At 51.1% G+C, this 21,384-nt stretch overlaps 1 protein-coding gene across 1 annotated transcript in view; it reads left to right on the plus strand.

Moving 5' to 3' along the window:
* Positions 1–18,958, plus strand: part of arhgef18b (rho/rac guanine nucleotide exchange factor (GEF) 18b) — a 42,659-nt gene extending 23,701 nt beyond the window's left edge. Inside the window, 18 exon segments of the mRNA XM_030371734.1 lie at positions 228–353; positions 496–613; positions 1,113–1,367; positions 2,555–2,631; positions 3,198–3,376; positions 3,499–3,572; positions 3,874–4,059; positions 4,334–4,352; positions 4,355–4,545; positions 4,821–4,927; positions 5,445–5,516; positions 5,699–5,746; positions 6,318–6,599; positions 7,111–7,260; positions 12,610–12,808; positions 12,811–12,954; positions 13,828–13,947; positions 15,168–18,958. Of these exon segments, the coding sequence (XP_030227594.1) occupies positions 228–353; positions 496–613; positions 1,113–1,367; positions 2,555–2,631; positions 3,198–3,376; positions 3,499–3,572; positions 3,874–4,059; positions 4,334–4,352; positions 4,355–4,545; positions 4,821–4,927; positions 5,445–5,516; positions 5,699–5,746; positions 6,318–6,599; positions 7,111–7,260; positions 12,610–12,808; positions 12,811–12,954; positions 13,828–13,947; positions 15,168–15,460 (2,640 nt within the window). The 3' untranslated portion in view covers positions 15,461–18,958.
* Positions 18,959–21,384: the final 2,426 nt, after the last annotated feature.

Genomic DNA, 21,384 nt, shown 5'->3' on the forward strand with positions numbered 1-21,384 from the left:
GTCAGTGCCAAGCAGATTTTCCACTCAACCATAACGTAACGTCTGCCTCAGAATGGGATATGAATCAAACACGGTTGTAGTTGAGGCCAAACCATCGGTTGCCACTTCCAAAAACATAACAAATGAACCAAGGAACCTTCTGAAGAAATGAGTCGAAAAATAAATAAATTGTTTGAAGCCATTGGCACCCAGGAAGCGTCCTTATCTCCTCAACGTTTGTTCCCCAGTTCTCGGGTGAGATCGGGGAGAAGATGAAGGAGAGCTACGGGGACTTCTGCAGTAGCCACCTGGAGGCGGTGAGCTTCTACAAGGAGCAGCTGCAGAACAACAAGAAGTTCCAGAACCTCATGCGGGTGAGTCCGCCGTGGCCGTGGATGAAGACCGGGCCAGGGACAGTCTGACCGTCCTCCACCCAAGATGTTTGAGTGTGTGGCAATCGGCTCAATGCATCTGCTCTTTCTCTCTTGCCTTTTTTGTCGTTTTTGATGGTTATAGAAAATCAACAACTTTCCCATTGTGCGGAGGCTGGGCGTGACAGAGTGTGTTCTGCTGGTGACCCAGCGCATCACCAAGTACCCCGTCCTGGTCGAGCGCATCCTGCAGAACACGGAAGGTAATGGGCCACCCGCTAGCCCTGACGCCTATTCTAATGCTTTGTACTAAATGCTTGACTCTTTTATCCAAAGCAACTTACAATACCGTAAGTACATTTGTCAGACGAAAGGGAAACCAATATATCTCTGTCGGTGCAGTAAGGATGTTCGTAGAACCAAGTGCCAAGCAATAACAATTTCTAGGTTAACCCATTCCCCGTATCCAATAAAGACCGCTAGGATCAGATGCTGCACAATGATGAGTACTATTTTGAAGTGCAAGGACGTACAACAAACAATAAGTGCGTGAGAGGGGTGTGGGGGTGAGATATCGGCGGATTTCTCAAGTTCAGGAATGGGAATCTGTATCGGGAAGGAACAACGGTGTCGGAACATCTCTCCCTCCCAAAGCCCCCGTCGTAGCGACGGTCGGGGCGTCCTGTAAACGGTGAAGCCTCTGCCCGCCTCACGCCCGCCGCTCTCCCTGCCTCTCCCCCCCCCCCCCCCCCCCCTCCCCAGCGGGGACGGAGGAGCACGAGGAGCTGACGCGGGCGCTGGTGCTCATCAAGAACGGCATCGTCCAGGTGGACGCGCTGGTCAACCTCCACGAGAAGACGCTGCGGCTGCGGGACATCCACGGCCGCATGGAGCCCAAGGCGCTGGGGAAGATCAAGGACGGCCGCGTGTTCCGGCGGGAGGACCTGGCCCCCGGGAGGAGGACGCTGCTGCACACGGGCACGGTGCACTGGAAGGCCGCCTCCGGACGGCTCAAAGGTGGGTGGGGGTGTAACGGGGGAGGGAGGGAACGGATATATAGCATGGGAAGGAAGGACATGCAGCATAGGAAGGAAGGGAAGGAATCGGTGGGAACTGAAGGAAGGAAGGTAAGGACATGTAGCATAGGAAGGAAGGGAAGGACATGTAGCATAGGAAGGAAGGATGGACATGTAGCATAGGGCCATAGGAGGGACTGAAGCTGAGGTCGCCTACAGGGTTGGTGCACTACCTGGTTCAGCCACCTAGCTGCCCCCACTTTCCTTATTTACAGAATTGCATTAATTAATAATGTGAATCTGGCACTCCTCCTCAGTGTCATTCATCGGTAAGGTTATATCTGTACATGGGACCAGAGAGTTCACCACCCCATGTTCTAATTATGAACTTGTTCGCACGGTACAAGGTTACAGGGCGTTTAAGACGTGCGCTACAGACTACATGCATGACGTACATGGCGACAGACACGCATGTTAAGAGCAGCCTGAAATATCCCAAGTACACGGGTCCGTGTCCGGGCATTGCACACTCATCTTCTTTATTTGCATTGTAACTTGATCTCCGAGGCCTACCGTGGTACCGCGCCCGATAAGGGAGATGAAACCCTCTGCAAAGCCAAGGGAGGAACCCTTGAACCTTAAACGATAAGCCGTTGACGTTAGTTTATGGAGCTATTCCAGCTCTGTCACTGGTTCACGTTTGGTTAGTGAGGGTGCAATTCACACCCTTACCCTCAGCCCTTTGAGTGGGTCAACAGTCAGAATGAAGCTTTTTTTCATTTATTTTATTAGTCTGAATAGTAAACAGTAATAGAAATCTGATGGACCTGCAGACAGTCTCCTGTCGAGTCTTTATCTCTCCCTCTGCTCTCCTCTCCTCTCCTGTCCTGGGTTTATTAAATGAATTCATAATTTAATTATGTATTTTTGAATACATATTTTTTTTTTATGTGATTGAAAAATGTTTTCATCACATAAGCAGTGGTCGTATGTTAATGAAGTGTACCACTGGTAGAAAGTAGGCAGGGGGGGTGCATATGTATCCTTTCTAAATGTGATGGGTACCCCCCAGTCTCCTCCCAAAACTGCAGCAGTGAGCTCTGGATCTGTCGTCCAGGGGAGCGGGGTTTAGTTTTTCACCTCCTTTACCTATCTCCTTACCGAGCGTTGCTTTTGTCCGCCCCCCAGACATCCTGGCCGTGCTTCTGTCAGACGTGCTGCTTCTGCTGCAGGAGAAGGACCAGCGATACGTGTTCGCCATGGTGGTGAGTGCACTCCCAATACCACTACACACTGACACCACCACCACCACCACAAGTGGCATGTGTCCTGTCAAGTGTGTTTGAGTAATATGTGGTCATGTGAATCTTGACTTTTATATAATTAAAAAATGTGAATCCGTCCCTCATTTTCAATACTATTCATCTGTATCATTCACACAAATATCGTTAGATTTGTTCTGGTTTAACACTACACTTTCTAATTTTGAATTCTCCCACATTCTTTTTTTGATTTCGCTATTATAATACTTTGATATAATAAAAAATGTAAATCTGGTACCCATTTTCAATATCATTCACCTGTATCGTTGTAACTGTTCGTATGAGCCGATAACTTACCGCTCCACGTTCTATTTTTGAATTCTCCCACATTATTTCTATGATTTCGCTACTATTATAATACTTTAATGAAATAAAATACCTGAATCTGGCCCTAATTTTCAATATCATTCACATGTAACGTTACATCTGTCCGTTATATGAGCCGAAAGTTTTTAATTTTGAACTCTCTCGCTCTCTCTCTCTCCTCCCCCCCCCCCACCCCCCTCCAGGACAACAAGCCGTCTGTGATCTCGCTACAGAAGCTCATCGTCAGGGAGGTGGCCCACGAGGAGAAGGCCATGTTCCTGATCTGCGCCTCCTCCAAGGAGCCCGAGATGTACGAGATCCACACCAGCTCCAAGGAGGAACGCAACACCTGGATGAGCCTGATCCGGCAGGCCATGGAGAGGTAGCCGCCGAGTTCCCCGTCATCTCCTGGGGGCTCTGCTCCTCCCCTTTGACCTCGAAGTCGCGGGAAAATCATAGTATAATTTGTTCTGCTTCTTTCTCCTTTCTTCCTCTTCGTCCCAGCTGTCCACACACAGAGGGGAGGCTCTTCAGTGAGGAAGAGGAGGCGCGGGCCGTGAGGTTCAAAGAGTTCCAAGGTAAAGGCTGTTTGTCGGATTGAACTGTCAATACTCGGCCACCAGAGGGCGACAGGACACAGTGATCCTTCTCAAGTTGACTTTGTTACTTCCTCCAAACCCTTGAGTTCTTTAACAGATTCAGCCAGGCCCCCAAATCGGGAATTATTTCAATTTTTCCTCAAAATGTAAAAAACGATATGTTTATTATAATTTTGCAGGGATATTTAAAGGAAATACATTTTCTGTATCATCCGTTGCAATACATCATCAATAAGGCCTTCTCTTTTAACACCCGACCTCGTCTCCCCTCCGCCCGTAGACCGTCTGAACCAGAAGGACGCGCTGGTGGTCCACGCGCTCACCGAGAAGCTGCAGCTGTTTGCCGAGATGGCGGAGACCACGGCGGGCCTGGAGGACACGGCCTCCCGCTCCAGACTGCTGCTCCGGGGCGATGCCTCGGACCTCCAGCAGGGGGAAGCGCTGCTCAAGGGAGCCATCACCGAGGGTAGGGGGGGGGGAACTCGCACACACTGAAGAAGAAATGGGTTGTTTACATCTCAGAGTACATTGACGCAAGAACTTCCAGGAAAAGTGCATCTTTTAATGGGAGCTTGGCAGTTGATGTGATGAGTGTCTACATTGAATAAATGGGACGGGGACCTTGTTATAAACAAGGCCTGACGCACAGACGACACAAACAAACGCAAATGATGTATTTCAAGTGGTCGGGTCTCTTAAGGCTCCCTTCGTCATCGTGTTCCCTATCTCATCCTCTCTAGTGGAGAACCTCCAGAATCTGCTCCAGTCTGGGGTGAGGGAGGAGGTCGAGGAGGAGGGGCGGAGGACGAAGAGGAGGAGGAGGTGGAGGATGAAGAGGAGAGGGACGGTTCCTCATCCCCACGGCTGGAGGCTGGGGGCAGCTCTGGGAATCTACCCAGGAGAGCGGGCACGTTCGGGGGCTACGACAGAAGCCCCAGCATCCTCCCCAAGAGTGAGTCCAGCCACCGACCTGGCCGTTGAGCATGGCACCACCATGTTTTGTTTGGTCATTTGGGAAATCACTTTTTAAATAACTAAATAATTGTTTGTTTATAATGTCCACGATGTGAACACGACACGACTTGTCATGCAGGCCCACTTGTATATGTACACTTGTTTGACTTGGAATGTTTCTGTTTATTTGTGTTGTGTGTGGCCTTTCTTGTTGTGACGTGTGTGTGTGTGTGTGTGTGTGTGTGTGTGTGTGTGTGTGTTTGCCTGTGCCAGACTGCAGTGTGAGGAGGAACAAGGCCAGGAGTCGAGACAGGAGCCAGAGAGCCCGCTCAGACCCTCAGCTCAAAGACCTCTCTGGCAGCCACACCCAGGAGCACGCGGTGAGGAACACACACACACACACCACACACACACACACACACACACAGACACAGACACAGACACACACACACACACACACACACGTAGTCCGTCACCAGCCAGAGATGTCACAACGCCACAGTGTTTTCTGTAAACAAGGCCCGGCCATCCTGAAAGTGTGCCGTCCACATGACGCTGGTCTGCCGCGTGTCTTACCTCACCGTGTTTGGTCCTAAATAGAGGGCAGGGTGCGATGACGCAACCTGACAGCCCTAGTCCTCCTGATCCTCAAGAATCTCCAGACAAACACATTATAACACGTTAGTGACCCGGCCTGTCCGCATAAGCTGCCCTCGCCCACACCCGTCCCCACCCCAGGGCGAAACGCCCTTTGTTTAAAGGATCCACACTGTTTGACCCGACTGTGTGTGTGTGTGTGTGTGTGTGTGGGTGTGTGTGTGGGTGTGTGTGCGCGCGATAATTACAGTGGTCTCGGTGCTATCTGACTGTGTGGCTTGTGGCTCGTCTCTCTCTCAGGTCGAGGACGGCTGCTCCCCGCCCCCTGCCAGCTGGAACCGCATCTGGTCCAACTCCTTCCCGGAGGCCGAGGTTAGGATGCTGGCTCCCCGGGGCCCACCCGCCCGATCCACACGGGTTGGGCCAAGGCCCGGGCAGTGCACTGTGCTGTTTTCCTAAAGATCCCACCGAAGCACTGGTGGTATTTGTTCATGGTGGTGGTGGTGCTGATGATGTTTGCTTCCCCTTCTCTCTCTCTCTCTCTTCTCTTTCAGTTTTTCGACAGAGTGCTGATGCTTTCCCAACGGCTGTACAGCCTTCAGGTGAGAGACCACCCTCTGTGTCACGGAGACGCAGGCCACTGTAAACAATCGCGACGGCCAAGACTTCACACCACCCATTCACACCGGGGAACTGTAGACAGAAAGGGCCGGTTCAGACCCAGGCTCCTAAAGGATAGAACTACGTAGCTTCCTAGTCAAAAGCTTTATGCTGCTCCAGCAATACAACGGCGGAGTGATATCAATCGGATCGCTCTGTCGGAACTTCCCTCTGTTGAACGTACCTTGTAATGTATACCATGGGTGCCCAGTGTGTCGTTTGCGATCGACCGAGCGATCGCATAGGTTGTGCGGGTAGATTGCTTGGCATTCCAAAAAAAGTTTAGTTTTTTTTATGAATAAAGCATCCTCATTGGTTCAACATCTTTCATGGACAAAAAATGTCAGCACTATGTATGTACTCGGTGTATATAAATAAATCTGTGTTAGACCTGGTAATTGTGAAAGTAGTAGCTCGCAAGCCGAAAAAGTGCGGGCAACCCTGTTGGTCACCTTTTCCCATGAGTCCGTCTCCCGTCAGCCTCTGTGTGACCCCCGTCCTCCCGGTCCCCAGGCCATCATCTCCCAGCAGGACAGCCACATGGAGCTGCAGCGGGCCTCGCTGACGGAGCGCGCCTCGCTGCCCGGGCGCCACCGGGGGAACATCCTGCTGGAGCAGGAGAAGCAGCGGACGCTGGCCCTGCAGCGCGAGGAGCTGGCCAGCTTCCACAAGCTGCAGGCCCAGCACCGGCTGGAGCAGCAGCGCTGGGAGAAGGAGCGCCAGAGGCACCGGCAGCAGGTCGAGGCCACCGAGGCCCGGCTCCACCAGAGGGAGGAGGAGTGCGCCCGGCTGGAGGTGAGACTTCCTCCTCTTCCGGCTCCTCCTCCTCTTTTATCTCCCCCTCCTCCTTCTCCTTCTCCTCCATCACTGCCACCATCTCCTCCTCCACCTCCTTCTCTTTCTCCTCCATCTCTTGCTCTTCTACTCCTCCTCCTCCTACTACATCACTGCCACCTCCACCACTGCTATCTCCTCCTCCTCTTTTATCTCTCAACCTCCGCCTCCATCCCTGCCTCCTCCTCTTCCTCCACCTCAACCTCCTCCTCCATCACTGCCTCCTCCTCTTCCTCCACCACTGCTATCTCCTCCTCCTCCATCGCAGCACTCTTTTCAAACAGGCGTCCGAGCAGGATAAACACAGCTGTCCCCTCTGACACATCGAGTTGTCTCGTCGCACGTCTGTAAAGCAACACTTCTTGGCACTGTGCGGTCGCTCGCCATCGGCGACGGTACACACCAGGTGTGGCGTGTTACCCCCTGCGATCCCGGCGGTGTGTCACAAGACGACGTTGTGTCGCCCCTGCAGGAGCGTCTGCGGGAGGAGCGGGAGGAGCTGGAGCTGCAGAGGAAGACGTACCAGCAGGACCTGGAGCGGCTGCGGGAGTCCACCCGCACCGTGGAGCGGGAGAAGGAGCGGCTGGAGCACCAGAGGAAGATCAAGAGGAAGACCATCGAGGTGACTGGCACCCTGGGGCCGCGTCGCTACGGGGCGGGGCCCTGCTGATATAGGGGCGGGGCCCTGCTGGTATAGGGGCGGGGCCCTGCTGATATAGGGGCGGGGCCACGCCGATATAGGACGGAGCCCTGCCGATATAGGCGGGCCATGCCGATATAGCGCGAGCCGATATAGAGGCGGGGCCATGTTGATATAGGGGCGGGGCCACGTTGATATGGGGCGGGGCCACGTTGATATGGGGCGGGGCCCTGCTGATATGGGGCGGGGCCCTGCTGATATGGGGCGGAGCCCTGCTGATATGGGGCGGGGCCCTGCTGATATGGGGCGGGGCCCTGCTGATATGGGGCGGGGCCCTGCTGATATGGGGCGGGGCCCTGCTGATATGGGGCGGGGCCCTGCTGATATGGGGCGGGGCCCTGCTGATATGGGGCGGGGCCCTGCTGATATAGGGCGGGGCCATGCTGATATAGGAACCGACCCGTTTAAAATGCATCATCCACTCAAGTAACACAAAAACCAGAACAAAACTGGAAGTAAATCTTTGCCCAAAAAACAACATTAGACTGTCGACAAAGTTAAGGGTGACCCAGAAACCAACAAAGATTAGAGAATTGTTCATTTCCATACAGTAGTTACAGATGGAGACGAATGGATCTGTCCTTCCTCTGCCCTCCCCCTTCCATGCGTCCACTGCCTGGGCTTCCCCTCCCGGCGCCGGAGCCCGCATCAACCCTTACCTCATATCCACACACACACACACACACACACACACACACACACACACACACACACACACACACACACAACACACACACACACACACACACACACACACACACCCCTGAATACTGATACAATTGCTCACTCTCCACTCAGCCTGGAAACCACAGAGACGCCAACCAATTTTTCTATTGAATAGTCTCTACCTGTCTTTTTATCGCTCTCTCTCCCTCTCCTCCCCCGCTCCAACTCCCTCCTTTCACTCTCTTCCCCTCTCCGTCGGCACAATGTGGGGCATTGTTTGTCAGTTTCATGGGAGAGGGAGAATCGACTGACTGTAATTTCATGCCCTGTGTGAGCGCGCTCCGTCAAGCACTTCCAGTACGGTTACCCAATATCGCTCCTTTAGTGTTTAGACAGGCGTTTAATAACATCAACAAGTCACTGTTATGGCTCTCTCAGCCATACGGGAGAGAGAACTGCAGGAGCAGAGAGTTTGGCTATGGAACACCTTCCACACCTCTTCATTGAATGGCCTTTTTTACTCACCACTTGTCATGAGGGTTTCAAATGGAGTGGGATGCACGGGGTAGTGCTATACTCGAACCTCATTGGTCAATTAGACCGTTGTTCCTCCTCTCGTTGGCTGTCCTTAATACGACCAGCGCACCAACAAGGTGAAGAATAATATTCATCAATTTCAATTCCGTTGCGTCATCAAGAGATTACACGGTAGTAGAGATGTTCCGATATTTATTTTTTCCTTCCTGATACATATTCAGATTCCTGAACTTGAGTATCGGCCAATACAGAGTATATACCACTAAAGCATCTGGCGTTGTAACTAATAACAGCACTTGTTATTTTTGAAGGGTTCTCTTAGGTTGACGGCAATGTATAGTCTGTTCACTTACTGTCGTTTATTATCACATAATTACATTTACATTCTATAATTAGAATAATACATTTTTATTCTTGTAGCTTGAGCATCCATTAAGTGCCATTCCGCCGTGTGTGTGTGTGGTGTGTGTGTGTGTGTGTGTGTGTGTGTGTGTGTGTGTGTGTGTGTGTGTGTGTGTGTGTGTGTGTGTGTGTGTGTGTGTTGTGTGTGTGTGTGTGTGTGTTCGTGTGTGTGTTCGTGTGTGTGTTCGTGTTCTCTCAATAAAAAATAAATGGGCCTCCAGGCTTAGCTGATATCAGCAGCCATTTAATAAGCACCACCCATCACTCGGCCCATCAGCTAGGCCATGGAGCAGTGATTAGGTGCGTGTGTTTGTGCAAAGGAATTGCCGGTCAGGGCTTGTTCTGACTTCAAAGGAGGCCGTTTGACTTGTGAGTTATGTCAGCCCAGTGTGTTAAGTAATGATTCACTGGGGTTGAGTGTGTACAGTATCTGCTGTTTCCTAAAGGAGCACACCTGACAATGTGTCTGCCAACCCCTCATAATGAATGTTTTGGGGCTCTCTCTCTCTTTCTCTTTCTTTCTTTCTTTCTTTCTTTCTTTCTTTCTTTCTTTCTTTCTTTCTTTCTTTCTTTCTTTCTTTCTTCATTGTGAATTTCGGGTCACAAAGTATTCGTGCAGCATGTAAAGCAAGTGATGGTTTATAAAGAGCGCTAGGGTCTATTGTAATGACCCTGAAACTAAAGCTCAAATACAATAGCACCAAACTGTAGACCGTAGGATGTCTTATTTGCATCCTCCTGCTCCACTGACTCAACCAGGTGGGTGGATTAACTGGTTAACCTCTCGGCAACCACCACCACAGGGCCATCAGGGTCAACCTGATTGAGTGCACGCCGTTTCCCTGGTAACCGCGTCATCAGCGGTTCTTTGTTGACGGTTCCCGCGTGCGAGTTCAGGTAACTCCATAAAGATAAAGCATGGCCATGCAGAACAAGTAGGTCAGGCTGTACAAGGGTCAGAGATAAGTTTAAGGGTCCCTCGATTGGTCTCTCTGTCCGCCCCTTAATCTCTGTCTCTCTCTCGCTCCTCTCCTGAGTCTCTCTCTCTCTGTACCTCCCTTAGTCTCTCTCTTGGTCACTTCCTTTGTCTATCTCTCTTGGTCTCTCCCTGACTCTCCCTCTCTTGGTTTCTCCCTGAGTCTCTCTCTTAACCTGTCTCGCTCTCTCTCTCGCTCTCTGTCTCCTGGTGATGTATTGTGACTCAGTGTTCTGGCTGTTGTTCCTTTGGTCACCAACACCTAGCTGGCCCTGTGACTCACTTCCTCTACAGCCAGCCGAGCTGTATGAGGCCGAACAGCTAGCCTGCAGGGGGGGGAGGAGTCATCCAAGGAGTTGGTACACCAATTGTCCCCTTCCCTTTGGCCTTACACAATGATGCAGACCGCTCCTTCTCCAGCCTTCTCTCGCTGATTACCTGACTCACTGGCACATGACTCACCTTAGTTTACTTGCAAACGTTGACGGTTAAGCCATATGGAAAGGCTGGAACTTGAGCCTTTCCAATTCGTTGTTCACTGCTGGGTCGTTGGCTTTCGAGGCTTTGTAATTCATGCAGCCTTGATTTATATTATTGTTATTTCTTTGCATCACCCTGAATCCCAATCTTCCATATTTGAAAGTGAGCGTAAAATGGGCTGTTGTCCAAAACTTTGATCCCTGCCTTCTCTTACATTCACACAGTCTGCAAAGGAATGGAATAAGTGACCGACAGTAGTCAATGCAACAAATGCCGCTGTGTTTCTCTTTCATGTCTTGGAATTTAACTTCTAGCACCATTCGTGTGACTAGCACCAGGGCTCACATTGTCCACCATGTGCTCCAAGAAGCTCTGGGACCATCCAATCAGCTCCTCAGGAAGAGGGAGGGACCTGGCTGTATAATTAGCGCGGCCAAGCCTGTTATTAATGCATGCTTCTGGAAGCTTTCCAGACACTCATTTGTTTACGTGTCGTCAGTCAGGACCGTTTACGGCCCTGGAATCCTGTTGCTGAAGCTCAAAGCACAGCCACCTCACGCAATACCTAACCCACAATATGACATCTGTGTGCCCAGCAGAGGGAGCGATCAGCACACGCACACACACACATGCGCACACACACACGCACGGCGCTTGAGCAACACAGCACGCATGTGTTCTGTGTTCCCCTGATTTTCAACAGGAAGTCCCCAGCAGTCATCAATCGCATTTCAGGTGGACCGCAAACGGCCCTCGCTCTCATCAGGGCTAATGGTTCCCATACCCGGCGGTCTGAGCGCTCTCCTCACTTGATCCCCTACTGTTCCTTTGTTCCGTCGTCGGTCGTAAATGCGCACGTTTTTCCCCGAGCCCCACCACCTCCCCGAGCTCATTCTCCATCTCAACCCGCCTGGCGTCTTAAATCAATGCTTTCAGTAACTCGACACTGCAAGATTATGAATCGGACATCAAGTCTCCGTTGTTGTGCATGAATTGCATGTGGTGCAGGGCAGTGTAAACATGGCTCCCATTGTTCGTGCATACCATTAATAGGAAACACGAGCTGCTGGTGCTCTCCCACTGAAAGGCCAGCCGCGGTGCTGGGGATGATTTCTAGACCCCGATCCCTGGTACATTGTCCCAGCAAAGCTCCATCTTAATCGGGAGGGGGACAATGCAGCGCAGTGTCCCTCACCACCGGTGCCATGAGAGCTCCGCTCGCTTGTTCCTCAGCTTGTCTAACCACCCGGCCTTTTCAGGCAGACACGCCCTTATTTGCACAGGGACTATTAAGGGGTATTGGGTTTCACTCGTTCGTGTGTGTGTGTGTGTGTGTGTGTGTGTGTGTGTGTGTGTGAAGTCTCTCGGCGGAGCACATCAAACGACTGCAGGGAACTGCGCGCTCAGCAGAAAGGTTTGCATGTGTTTGTGATTCTTCTTTTATCCCATAAATGCACGTCTCCTCTGCGACAGATTGGGTGTCTCTTAACATCGCGGCGGCCGGCCCACACGGATTTATAGCTGGTGTTTGTGTGTGGCGTGCACGTGCGTGGGCGTACACGGACCTCCGTTCTGTGCTGAGTTGGTGTTTTTTATTCAGTATAAGCTTTCATTAAAACACATGTGGAAAAAAAACACGTGCACACACGGTCTCATTCGCACACACACAAACAAAAGCACAACACAAACATGAAAACACAGCTCTCTTTAAGCCCGATCCCTGGCCCTGATTCCCACCACAAATATGGGGAATGCCAGAGTCAGAGCCGTGAGCTGTTGTGGGGGAACGCTGGAGCAGTAAATAAGAACCTCAAGTCACGGCCTTTGAGATAACTGGACGTGACGCGTGAACCCAGAACTGAATCGTTCCCCAATGACCTAACCTCGCTCCCTCTCTCTCTCTCTCTCTGTCTGTCTCCCTCTCTCTGTTCCCCTCTCTGCCTCCCCCCTCTCTCTCGGTCTCTGTCTCCCCCTCTCTCCCCCTCTCTCTCTCTCTCTCTCTCTCGGGCTCGCTCTCTCATATATTCTCTCTCTCTCTCTGTCTCTCGGTCTCTGTCTCCCCTTCTCTCGGTCTCTCTCGGTCTCTCTTGGTCTCTCTCGGTCTCTCTCGGTCTGTCTCGGTCTCTCTCTGTCTCTCTGTCTCTCTATCTCTCTCGGTCGGTCTCTCTCTCTCTTATTTATATATATATATTCTCTCTCTCCCTCCCAAGGTGGCCCCTCTGTCGGGCAGCCTGAACGGCGAGCTCCTCCTGAAGTCCGGCGACGGCTCGGCGACCCCTGACCCGCCCGCGGCCCAGAAGCCCCTGGGGCGGAGCAGCATGTCCATGGCGCCGGCGGACTTCCAGGAGCGACCCGAGTCGTCCCTGAGGCGCGAGGCCAGCTCCGCGGGGACGCCGGCGGCCAAGACGGAGTTCCGCTGCACCTGTTCAGCACCACCAACCAGCAGCACAAGGTGCTGGGGTTCCAGCAGCAGATCCCCACCAAGCTGGCCGTGCTCAGCCGCAAGGACAAGAACACCAAGAGCATGAAGGCGTCCCACCGCAGCGACAGCAGCGGTGAGGGGTCCCCGCCCACCCGCCCGGTCGCTCCATGTGTGGACGTTTAGGGCATTCTTACAAAGAGACGTGTGTCAGAAGAAAGAGAAGCAATTTATCGCTGACTGCACTAGGGGTGAACGGTTACAAAAATTCTATCAATTAATGATTTATTTATTTTAAGCGGACCGCAGTCGCGCTATAGGGGGATCATGTGTTTATCAACACGTCGAATGCGCGAGCAGAATGATCGCAAAGAGAAAATTTGTTTGACCGGTTGCCATGGTTATCGCTGTTTGGTTAATTTGCAGTTGCGGTGTTAAATTAGGATGTTGTCAGCTTACTGTTAAATTAAACTGCAATCAGAAAACGCGGTTATATGCTATAGAGCCTATAGTATCTGTGGTATAAAGGCTGGGACGAATTTAGAATTATAAATATGTACACTTTATGTTGAAAGTATGGACCGTCGTGATTCCCATTGAAACAATGGCGCGGTGATCTTTTTTATTCTTTTTACGGTTATCATTTACTGATTTTTCCTAAACGGTTATGATTTACTAACCGTGCACACCCCTAGTCTATACAGTAAGGATGTTCGTGCCAAGCACTAACAATACTCTAGGTTAACCCATTCCCCGTTGGCAACAAGATAGCTAGGATATGATGCTACACAATGATGAGTCATTTCAGGTGCAAGGACGTGCAACAAACAATAAGTGCGTACATTAAGTGCCAGGACGTCAGCTTCAACCCGGAGATCAACATGGTGGAGTGGGGCTTTGAAGAGGCTTTTTACTTTTTATGATTGTGTATTTCAAGGCAATCTTGTTTTTGTCCTAAAACTCTCTTTACTCTCTCCATGTTGTCTCCTCCCCCCCCCCCCCCCTTCAGCCTCCCTTGACACAAGGCAGATGCTGCCTCTGAAGCTGTCGGCCCGGGACGACAGTTCCCTGAAGGCCAGGCGCTCCGTCAGCCCCCATCAGCCGAGCCACGGGCCCCAGCACCACCCAGGTAGCCCCCGCCCCACACACCTGCAAAGCGAGAGGGGAGGCTGGTGTGTGACCCAAACAAAGGGTACTGCGTTCGATCCCCGGTGTTCACAGCCTACCCTCTTCAAGGCATCCTTCAGCAAGAGGCCCTAATCCTTGTCCTCCTCCTAAATGCTGTGTTTAGGTCGATTTGGATAAAAGTCTCTCCTAAATGACCCGATAGTCACGGAAAGATGGTACACAAAGTCTACCGTCCGCCCAGAACTTATTTCTCGCTGCAAAGGGATAGGTGGACACACACACACACACACACAGGAAACACAGGACACACAGGACACACACACACACAGGACACACACACAGGACACACACACAGGACACACAGGACACACACACACACACACACACACACACACACACACAGGACACACACACAGGACACACACAGGACACACACACACACACACACAGGACACACACACAGGACACACACAGGACACACACACACACACACAGGACACACACAGGACACACACAGGACACACACACGGGACGCACACACAGGACACACACACACACACAGGACACACACACACAGGACACACACACACACACAGGACACACACACACACACAGGACAGACACACACAGGACACACACACACACACACACAGGACACACACACACACACACACACACACACACACACACACACACACAGGACGCACACAGGGCACACGGCTTTCCACCCAAACCAACAGGCGGCCTCCGTTCCCAGCCCTGCCCTGTGTCAACACCTCTCTCCGTTCCGCATGCTTTGCGCTCATTAATGTCTCCGCGCGCCGCTGACTCGCACTTAAACACTCTTTAATCCTATCCATCACAATCGGCCCTCAAAACAACCGCTTGGCACGGTGTCACCGGAGTGTCTTCATTCACACCGGGCTGTGTGAAGCCGGCCAGACTCACAGGGTACGGGGCGGTGGGGGGGGGCGTAGCTGACGGACAGCAGGGCCTCGGACAACGACGTCTAGCGCAGCGGGGTGTATACATCGGGGACGCTGTTGACCGTGAAGAACGTAAGATGTCTCGGGCTGGATATGAAACTCCCAGCATGCCCGTCAGGGTCCATTTCACCCAACAGCTTGCGACGACGCGGGGCACTTCGGCCCGCGAGCTGCCGGCCCGAGTTTCCTCCGCTCTCTGACCTCGTCCGTCTGTCCGTCTCTCCCCTTCTCCCAGATCCAGTCGTCCCCCAGACGGCGGGCTCTCTGACTGCCAGTCCCTCGTGCCCCCCGTGCCTCCCGCCCAGCCCCTCCATCAGCCCTCCGGCCCGCCTCAGCCCGCCCAGAGCCCCGGTCACCCTACTACCACGGCCAGGCCCAGGCGCCCAGCCCCCAGACACAGGGGCCGCTGCAACACCAGGGCCCCGGCCACGGCCAGGGCCAGGGCCCCGGCCACGGCCAGGGCCAGGCGTGTCCCCTCCCTACGGCTTCCCCAGCAAGGAGGACAAGGAAGACGTGATCTTCTTCTAAAGGTTGTCTGCCGCCTGCAGTGGGACCGACGGGTGTTCTGCAGGTCCAGACTGGTCCATACCGGTCCATACCACACTGATCCCAGAGCCAGTTAGAGGGGCCATCAGTCACCTCCAGGCTGTCTGGCTGAGACACAGTATGGAGTGAGGAACTACCAAACACACTCCCTAACTAACAAAAGCTCATGTTGGTCTCTGTGGTTCAGTGTGTAGGGACGCTAGGGCAGGTTCCTGGGGGGGGAAAAAACGTTTTTTTTAAATCCAAATAGTTTTTTAAATTGTAAGTAGCAGAAGCACATCAGTGAGACGGAGGAGGCAAAAAAAACATTTGAAATGTGTCCAGACACACACGCGTCAACGGTCACGTGTGTGCACACGCGTTCCTTCACCGCCACGTCCTCTTCACGCAACCTCAAGAATGTGTTGTTTTTTTTTTAGTCCTTTTTCTTTTTTCGGTTAATGTGGACAAGCACAAAGCTGTGGTGTCAGGAAGACCCGATGTAGATTAAGAGGTGGTGGTTGATGATGAGGTCATGGATGTTCAAAGACTTTCAGGGCAGAGGTCGGCCTGAAGCAGGGACCATGGGGTCGGGGTTAGCCGTTAGCCGCTAGCCGTTAGCCGTTAGCCGCTAATCCTCAGATCAACACGACCACAGAAGAGGTGAGCCTGTGTGCAGGAAGGACGGAGGAGGAGGGGAAGACCCTACTGTGGACGATAAGCTCTGTTGCCCCGGAACATTCCCTTCTCCCCCCTCGGTGAAAGGTGAAGGACATGTGTCTGTCGAGAAGTGAAGCGATCGACTGAGAGAAGAAACCTTGATTTCTTTATGTTCCTCACAAAGTTGTACTTTACAGAGAACAAATGTACAGCATCCAGGGTTGTTCTTCTTAATACGGCCTCTGACCACAAAGCAGATTGTTTTTAAATGTGTCATCCATTCCAACGTGAATACCGTCTTAATTATTTTACTTTTTTGATAGGACTTTTTATTACTTTTTATTTTAAATTCTTAAACCTTGATGGACCCCCAACATCTTAAACCCCAACATTTCCGTACCGAAATCCAGATGTGATCCCCGGCTGCTTCTGCCAAACATGTGTTGTTAACGTGGACGACATCAGCGGCCCACGATGTTGTCCTGACACCCCAGCTGGTGTCCTGATAGCAGCTGGTACCTGGAGCACCTCCCCGGCCCCCCGGGCGCTGCGGAACCACGCATTATCCGCCAGCGGCAGGGAGGAGACGCACACGCAAGCATTCCTCCCTCCTCCTGAGTGACAGCCCCCTCGGGAGGGCGAAAGTGATCCTCGGCCGGTGAACAACGGCTCAGTGCGGCGTCTGCCCTCCCAGCGATGGCCTTGTTATAAGGCCTTTTCTCTCGGTCCTCTCTTCCCTTTTCGGCACGTGTGACAGGTCGTTTTTTTTGTGCCGACAGTTGAAGCCTCTTTTTAAACTCGCACTAAGTGTGTGAGTGATAGAAGAAGAAGAAGTAGAATGAAAGTTTTCCCGGCAAATGTTTCATTTTAAAACGGGCACCCCGGTGCTTTTATTGACAGGCAGTGAGGGCGGTTTCAGTTTCCTCCCTTTCCTTTCTTGAGGCTCGTGTAGTGGAGCCGAGACTCAAACTGCATGGGCTGGGCTGCCTTCGGCCACTCAGTTCTCACCTGCAGGACATCTTTTTGATCTTGAAAGATTTATAACAAACGCGTCACCTTTTGTGTCCAGACGATCATGTCCCCTGGACTGACGAGGCAGGAGAAGGGATGAGGAAGACCCTAGGGTGAGAGGAGAGGAGAGGAGTGAGAGCAGAGTGAGCGCGTAACGCGTGAGCGAGAGCAGAGTGAGCGCGTAACGCGTGAGCGAGAGCAGAGTGAGCGCGTAACATGTGTCCGTAGAGGTACCAGTCCCTGCCTGGTGCGTGTAGATATTCATGAATCATGAAGCGGAAATGGAGGGCTTGTATCCAAACCTTCAGGACTATTCTCCAGATAGATTCGGTCAGTTTGTGGTTATCTGAGCTGTGGGCCTTTCACCGTCTCGAAGAAGTGATTTGGAGGATTAATCAGCGTTTTCTTATGTATATATTATCCTGTACATACGTTATTTCTTTGCGTCATTGTCCCCCTTTTATGTTCATCCAGGACAGTTGAACATACCAGTGCTATTTGGTACATTAAACTATGTGTGTGCATACAGATGTTTAATTATATACACACGCAGTTGTGCATGTACATTACTGTACATTTAGAACTGCAATTTTTGAAACCCTCAAATCGGAGAGCAGTTCTCAGTGAGGTGAAACTGAACGGTTCTCATATTTAAAGTCCTTGTTGTGCGGCGCAGATTCGTCCATCTTGCTCTTGTCAGCGAGGCGTGCGGGTAGCAGTCTTTCCCGTAACGGTCTAGTCATTTTTAAAAGGGTAGCCAAAGAGACCTTTGGACTGAACTTATCTGTTCCTGCGCTTTTAAATGTTTTTAGTGTAATGCTAGATTGTGACGGCTTAATGAGTTTTCCTAAGCGGCCCGGAGATGAAGCAACCGTAGTCCAACGGGAATCTATTAAGTGCCGTGTACACAAGCACACGGTACTTAAAACGGCTTCGCAACTGTTTGCAGGTAAGACCTTAATGACATGGGATATTCTGTGAGTGGCGTCTGCAACCCTGGATCACGGCGAGTCTTGGCATTGGGGAATAAGTATAATACTTTGAAAGTTATTTTGGGCAATGTAAACACACTCCCAGAATTCCCAGCTCCTCGTGAGGCGAAACTCCGAGAGCGTTCCCTGGGATAGAACTAGTTTGATGCAGGGGTTTCCCTGTCGGGGCCCGACTAGATATCTATTCAACGGAACGCCCGTCTTTTAAACATTTCACAGAGGAACGTTGTTTCTGAAAAGGAAAGTTATCTGATGGTTTTTCAGTGTGATGCACTGTAGAGAGAGAGAGAGAGGCACATTTCTTCCCTTCGTGACTTGAAAGAGGTGGGCCATAAATGTGTATGCATTTTTGTGTAAACTGCATTGCTTGCTTTCACAACACGACAATATCAAATAAACTTTATCAAAACATTTCAGAAGTGTGTTCGGTGTGTGTGTGTGTGTGTGTGTGTGTGTGTGTGTGTGTGTGTCGTGCACACACATACACGCAAACACGCGCAAACAAACACAAGCACTGACATGCAAAGTGGACCTGCAATTTGTAAACCATGGTGTTTACCTTTCGTTTTCTCTGCCAATTCACACTAGTCACTTTGGATCATAGCATACTTGAACGGGAAAATGAATGTTTATAATGCATATTATCATTATTGTGTCTGTGAAGTTGTTTTACAGAGAGCTGACTAATTTAAATTTTGTAGCACACAGCAAGAGCATTGATTACTTTTATTTTTTACCATTTTATTTCAATCACCGAGACGCTAGTGAACTGTGGACACAAAGTGCTGCCTTTAGAAAAATCAGAAAATTAGTAATAAATAAAGTCTTAAAATATGAACCGTTTTTATGTGTTTATTGAACGCATTCCTGTGGAAAATGTTTTGGATTTACATTTGATTTGACTCCTTCTCCCATCCTCCCTTGTTCAAAATACCACATGAATGTCCGCCAAAAGATCCTAGCCTCCCATTCAGAAAGGAACATCGACGTCCCCCTGTTCCGGCTGAGTTTTGGGTTCAGACCGGCTAATACCAGTCAAATTATGGAGACAAAGGCTCTATTTTAAGGAGCTGTGGTTCAGTCAGTTCCTGTGTTATTGCTACTACTGGTCACAATGGAGACCCAGAGTTTTATTGTCTGCAGTCATTAGTGGCTTTTCTTCTGTCTCCTCCAGCGACAATTATATATATTTGTTTCCAGTGTTGCCGAGGGATGCTGCCTTCTCCATTGGCGTTTCCTTCTCGTTTCCACCTCCCTCTCGTCGTCCTTCCATCCTCTTTCTCTGTCGTGTCCCCTCCCCAGTCTCTCCCTCCAGACTGAAGCTCCATGCGTGAGGGCGGGGCCTGCGGTAACAGACTGCGGCACGGTGAGTGTGGCCCGCCATAGCTGCGGTGGAGATTCCGCCTTCCGCCGCAACGCTAGACAAACTAACGCCGCCGCGCAGACAGTCCGGCCCGGACGGACCTCCCAGTAGTCTTGTAAAATAAGCGTGGCCAATTTGATTTCACAGTCTGCTGATGCTGTCGGTTTCTCTCTCGCTCCCTTAAAAGCTCAGCCTCTCTCGCCCCCTTGGTGTTCCCCGAGCTTCTAGATTTAGTTCCGGGCCTCTGCTGGACGACTGCGGGCAGCGCGAGAGTCCTAGGCCCATCCGGCCAAGGTCACGCTGGTAGCGACTGTGATTATTTTGGTAAATGATGTTGACAGAAATGTACTGCCAGTGAGCTTATCTTCTGCCTCAGCAGACGGCATGTGTCGTTTTACTGCCTTGAACTCCCAACAAAGAGCTTCTTGTTGAAGACACACAAAGGCGTTGGAAACGGCCTTCCTCAAACTAATACCCAAGGTGAATATAAAGAGATAGCCGGCAGTAAAACAAGTTCCTTGTCCCTTCCAGCCTAAGCCTTCTGAGGCTCTGTTTATTTAACTAGCCTGGCACTGCCGTATTGTGTGGGTGCTGGGAAGTTTATCTAGACAAAGCATGCCATCAAATGTTCATGTTGTATCTTTAATCAGATGCCGAAGGCACGCAGAACAATAAAAGGTGTGTGTGTGTGTGTGTGTGTGTGTGTGTGTGTGTGTGTGTGTGTGTGTGTGTGTGTGTGTGTGTGTGTGTGTGTGTGTGTGTGTGTGTGTGTGGTGTGTGCTCGCTGTCATTTAGATGGGGCCCTGCAGTTCTCCTGACGAACAAACCTCTATTCTCTCTCACTCTCTCGACTTTAGATTTACATCAGGGCCCGTCGTCCTAGCAACGGCGCCGTGTTGTTCTGCTGTTTCCTTGTTTACGGGGCCAGTAAAAACCTGATTGCGCTCCGCATTGGGTTTCCTCGGGTGAACCGGCCGCCTCGGCACGACCTAACACCGGGCTGGGTTCAGAGTTCAGGGGTAGATGAAAGACGCAGACGGCTCACCTGCTTCCCCCCCCCCCCCCCCCCATCCCCCCGGGGGAAAGGTGGAGGATAACCATGCAGAGATGTAGAGGGATCCGATCGGGTTCACGCCACCTTCTGACCCTGAAGAGGCGCCGCCGGTGACCTGAGGGCGGGAGATGGCGCTTGGACAGGAAGTGACCGAACTTGATGTGATGCTATAATCCAGAAATGGGGAAGGGGGTATACGTACCCCCTAGGTGTGCTTTGGAGTACTGCAGGAGGTAGTGATGGAAAAAAAAATAGAACTTTTTTTCAGTTTCAATTCTGAAAGCTAGACAAAAAAGTGGTTGAAACGTAAATCTGAAAACAAGCAGAAAGGAGAAAAAGAGTGCATCCAGAAACTGGTTTTAATTGGATTCACTTCTACATGCTCTGACCCTCCCCTGGTGTTGTGCATCTTTTGTGGGAAAAATTTGCCAACAGTTGCATGAAGCACAGGCCCGTATTTCCCACTAAATTCTGAGTACTTGCACCCTTTTAATTGTCATGTTTACACTGCCAAATAGAACTCATAGACATTATTAATGTTGGAAAAAGTGTTTTGTGCCGGTGAGGGTGGTACTCGGGTGAAAAAGTATCTTCAAGGGGGTACACTGGCGGAAAAATGTTGGAGAACCACTGCTACAATCCATCAATTTACATTCTGCTGAATCTTCCATTTGTTGTTGGAAAACGAACGTTTTGTTGACGACCTCTGCGCTATTAAAGCTAGATTTGGACGAACACACCGACTCATAAATAAGGGGCTTATAGTTTTCCATTGACGTCACGACCTCAGTCTGCGTCTCGCGTCCTCATTAATGAACCCCCTCAGCATGGCATTTATGATTCATGC

This window comes from Gadus morhua, chromosome 12 (genome assembly GCF_902167405.1).
Source record: "Gadus morhua chromosome 12, gadMor3.0, whole genome shotgun sequence".
Taxonomy (NCBI): domain Eukaryota; kingdom Metazoa; phylum Chordata; class Actinopteri; order Gadiformes; family Gadidae; genus Gadus; species Gadus morhua.